This window comes from Crocuta crocuta, unplaced genomic scaffold, assembly GCF_008692635.1.
Source record: "Crocuta crocuta isolate KB4526 unplaced genomic scaffold, BGI_CrCroc_1.0 scaffold115, whole genome shotgun sequence".
In the NCBI taxonomy this organism is placed as follows: Eukaryota; Metazoa; Chordata; class Mammalia; order Carnivora; family Hyaenidae; genus Crocuta; species Crocuta crocuta.
In genome coordinates, this window is record NW_027530575.1 from 6,668,968 (window position 1) to 6,673,418 (window position 4,451).

Below are 4,451 nucleotides of genomic sequence, written 5' to 3' on the forward strand. Positions count from 1 at the left end.
CGCTGCGTGTGGGGGGTGGGAGGGGATGAAGGGGGAGCGAGGAATGGATAAGCCGGCGCAGGGGAGCTGGACCCCAGGCCTGACCAAACCCCTCGGTCTCTCCAGGCGGGATTATCGGCCCACCTGGAAGCTGAACCAGACCGAGGCGGTGGCGGGAAACTACTATCCAGTCAACAGCCGCATTTACATCAGGGTACCCCCCCCATCCTGCCCCCCGCATCTCAGCACCCCTCCGCAGGGTGGGGGTCACCCCTCACTCTTAGCAACTCCCAGCTGCCCTTGGTGGGCTCCACCATCCCCTGCGGGGCGGGGCCTGCCTGGGGGGCGTGGCTGCCTGGCTGTGGGGCCCCTCACTCCCTCCCTTCCCACCCCCCCCCAGGACAGCAACACGCAGCTGACCGTGCTGACTGACCGCTCCCAGGGGGGCAGCAGCCTGAGGGATGGCTCTGTGGAGCTCATGGTGAGTGGGGACCAGCCTGTTTCTGTCCCCGATCTCTGCTAGGCGTACCCCGCTGCGTGTAGTTCCCACTAAGCCGAAACCTCAGTTCCTACGTGAAAAGCTTAGGCCTCGCGTTTGTCCAGTCCCTGCCCCGCCCCCCACCTCCTCCTCCTCCAGGCCCCGACTTGCCCGCCGTGTCCCGTTAGAGCCTAACCGCCCTCTGTCCTAAGTCCCCTGCTAGGTGGATTCCCGGCTTCTGTGGCGGCCCTCTACCACACCTTTCTCCGCATCTGTTCTTGCCACTCTTCAGTTTCTCTTGAAATTTCCACAAGCCCTGGGCCAGAAACTGGCCAGAGGGAGCCCTCACCCTGTCCTGGGGCCTCCCTGCAGGTGCACCGAAGGCTCCTGAAGGATGACGGACGTGGAGTAGCGGAGGCGCTGCTGGAGGACGGGTTGGGGCGGTGGGTGCGAGGGCGCCACCTCGTGCTGCTGGACAAGGTCCAGACCGCGGCCACCGGGCACCGGCTGGAGGCAGAGAAGGAGGTCCTGGCCCCGCAGGTGGTGCTGTCGTCGGGCGGCGGCGTCCCCTACCATGTGAAAGTCGCCCCGCGGAAGCAGGTGAGGGGCACTGGGCCGCCGTGGGTTTTCCCGTCCTTAGCAGGTGGGGTGAGACCGGCCTAACTCGTCCTGGGGAGGCCGTAAGCTAGTCCCACCCCCTCAGCTCAGCCCCTAGCCTGTTCAGTCGCATCTGCCACGCCTGGGTGCAGACACAGCCTCCTCCGCCCTCTCCCCTGCCAGCTCCCCCCCTCCCCCCCCATGCNGCCCCTTCTGGGGCTCGGGCCCGCCCCCAGCCTGGAACCACCCTGTTCCTGAGTCTCTTTCTAGGGGATCATCGCCCTTCCCCGACTAAACCACGCTCCCTGCGTCAGAGCCCCGCCCCCTAGCAGCACCGCCTTAGCCCCACCCCTTTTCCACAGTTCTCAGGGCTGCGCCGGGAGCTGCCTCCCTCCGTACACCTGCTCACGCTGGCCCGCTGGGACCAGAAAACGCTGCTGCTGCGTTTGGAGCACCAGTTCGCTGTAGGGGAGGACTCTGGCAACCTGAGCTCCCCGGTGACCTTGGATTTGAGGGTGAGGAGGGTGGAGGTGGGAAGGAGACAAGACCCAGGGCAAAGAAAGGAGGGAGACGGGGGACGGGAGACGGGGGACGGNCTGCCCGCAGGACCTATTCTCCGCCTTCACCATCACCTACCTGCAGGAGACCACGCTGGTGGCCAACCAGCCCCGGGCCAGCGCCTCCAGGCTCAAGTGGACACCAGACACCGGTGCGGGCCTGGCCGGGGGCTGGGAGCTGGGGGCCGATGGGATGTGCGGGAATGTTGGCCAGGACCCAGGTGTAGAGAGCTCTAGAGTCTGGGGCAGTGTGTTCAGATCCAGGTTAGCAGTTAAGGGTTTTAAGTGGGTCCAAGCAAACTTGAAGTGGGTCTTGAGGGTCTGAGATGCAATTCCATGGGCATCTAGTTCTGGGGAGAGGGGTGTGCCTGTCACCCGTGGGGTTGGCATGGTGGTCTTTAGAATAGGGCTGGAGGGTGTGGCGGAGATGCCCAGGCACCAGACGGATCCGGGGATCTGGGGATGGTATTCAGGGCCTGGGAGGCAGTTTAAAAACCAGTTTGGGAATAAGGCCCCGGGAGGGAGCAGGAGGAGGGGGTGAGACAGAGGAAGTCTGTGGCCCTGACGCCTCCCTTGCCCCTCCCCAGGCCCCATCCCCATGCCCTTTCCCTCTGGGCTGGACCCCGCCGCCATCACGCTGCAGCCCATGGAAATCCGTACCTTCCTGGCTTCGGTCCAGTGGGAAGAGCATGGCTAGTCACGCTGGCAGCAGGCCGACTGCGCCGCCGGCCTCCCCCCCACCCCTGCCGCCAACAAAAGCCATTAAAATGCCACTACCAGGCCTTGGGTCAAGGTGTGACTGAGTGGGTTGTGTTGTTACTGTGTTTTGGAGGGGATTTAAGTTATGACCTAGAAAGGTCAGCAAACACTATGTGACTTTTGACCTGAGGCCTTGCAGGAAAGTCACTTACCGGCCTGAATCCTGACTCCAGACTCCACCATTCACACCCCACCTCGTCCGCCACTCTGTCTTCCACTCCTCCTTCACTCCTGCGTCCACTCAGGCTGTGGCACAGCTCTCTAGAAGCCTCTGAGGGTGGGCGTGCATTGGGTGTGGGCCCAGAGAACCGGACGTACCTGGGGGGTGGAGGTAGGGGGCTTCCAGACCTGGCCTTGGGGGAACCAGGCCCAAAGTGAGGCCTTGGGCAGGTGGCCTAGAGCTGCAGGGCTCTCAGGAGAAGGCAGAGAGCCTGGCCCGCCCTGGTGTGCCCTGGGATGTTACGGAGGAAGGAGACTTCGGGAGGAACCTGGTGGCTTAGACTCAAACGTGCGTGACTTCCCCTCCAGTCAGGACAGGCTTGTGCAGGTCCCTTAAAGGCACATGGAGGCCAGGAGGGCATCCCAGGCTGTTCTGGAGCCCACGATCCGATGCACGTGCCCCTGATTGTCGGATGTTCCTCCAGAAAATACATTTTAAGTCCCTCTTGGGTGGCAGGCAGGAGCCTGGGTGGCTAGGAAGCCCCGGGGAGGGTACTCTGGGCCTGGATGATGTCCCAGATGGGGCCTGGGTGCTGGATGTGCCTTCTGAAACTTCTCTAAGTCTCCACGTAAAGAGATGGACCAGAGAGGCCCAAGGAGGGAACTTCAGGCTAGTTACCATCCTGCCTGGGCTCTAGTCACTGGATGCACCTCTCAGACACTTTTTAAAGTTTCCCTCCAGAAGGGAAAGGCAGCAGAACCAGCCAGGGTGGTCTGGGGATTGTGCCCCAGGGCACAATGTAGGGTCCCCTCTTAGCAGGTACCCACCAGATTGGCTTATAAGTATAAGGCTGTCCTGGAAGTATGCCCTAGGGATGGCATCCTCGGCCTGGTAGGCCACGGGATCTCCTGAGAATGTATCCGAATCCCCCTCCAAAGGCAGGCAAGGTCCTGGCTGGCCACGGAGACCCATGGAGGTTGCCCTGGGTCCTTCCTCAGTCTCCCGTGGGGCCCGATTGCTGGCTACCCCCCTGTAAACCTCTCTAGCTCTTCTCTGGTGACGGCGACAAGCACAGGCTGTCCAGAGAGACTCGGGGCAGGTGCCCAGGGCCAGGCTGTGGTTCTGCACGGGCCCTGGTATTGGACCCGCCTGGTGGTACCTCCTGAAAACGTATCCACAGCCCCATTTAAAGGGAAAACCCCGGGGACGCCTGGGTGGCTCAGTCAGCTAAGCATGCCACTCTTGATTTCAGCTCAAGTCATGATCCTGGGGTCGTGGGGTCAAGCCCTGCAAATGGGCTCTGTGCGGAGTGTGGCGTCCGCTGAAGATTCTCCCTTTGCCCCTCCACTCCCCTCTTTCTCTCAAAACCCCAAAAATAACCAAAAACAGGGAAGACCCCCAACTGGCCTGGCTGGACAGGTAAACTCCTGGAGGATGCCTTGGAATCCGGTGTTGTCATTCTTGCGTCCAGGTCATTGGCCTCCCGAAAAGTTTCTGTGTTCTTCTGTGGAGGTCAAGACTGAACTCCGGTTGCTGGATGCCCTCCTCCTTGCCCGCGCTATCCTCAGTCTCCCTCTCAAGGAGGCACGCAGCCCTACCCATCCTGGGAGGCCCAGTCACGGTCACACGGGGGCCCCACTCACATATGCCACTGGAAAGGTTTCCACTTCCCCCTCTAAAGGCAGCGGCCAGCTGGGCTAGGGACCACCAGGGAGGGTGTCCTGGGCCCACCAGGTACTCCCGGCTGCTGTGGGCCAAGATACACAATTTGGGTGGAACCCACACAAGGTGGCACTCAGGGGTCCAAGTTCATCCAGGTCGTGCTGGTTGACCTGCGCCACCTAGCGGCTGCTTTTATATCGTCCGCGGAGCTCAGCCGTGCTGGCCTGAGATGGGATCCAACCCTCAAACCCAAGGCAGA

General features: G+C 62.1%; 1 protein-coding gene across 1 annotated transcript in view; it reads left to right on the forward strand.

Moving 5' to 3' along the window:
- The window catches only part of MAN2B1 (mannosidase alpha class 2B member 1), a 15,365-nt gene extending 12,958 nt beyond the window's left edge, over nt 1–2,407 (forward strand). Inside the window, exons 17-22 of the mRNA XM_077767964.1 lie at nt 23–193; nt 380–460; nt 830–1,057; nt 1,417–1,569; nt 1,661–1,763; nt 2,199–2,407. Coding sequence (XP_077624090.1) covers nt 23–193; nt 380–460; nt 830–1,057; nt 1,417–1,569; nt 1,661–1,763; nt 2,199–2,308 — 846 coding nt within the window. The 3' untranslated portion in view covers nt 2,309–2,407. The remainder of the gene's footprint in view (nt 1–22; nt 194–379; nt 461–829; nt 1,058–1,416; nt 1,570–1,660; nt 1,764–2,198) is intronic.
- The last annotated feature ends 2,044 nt before the right edge of the window (nt 2,408–4,451 follow it).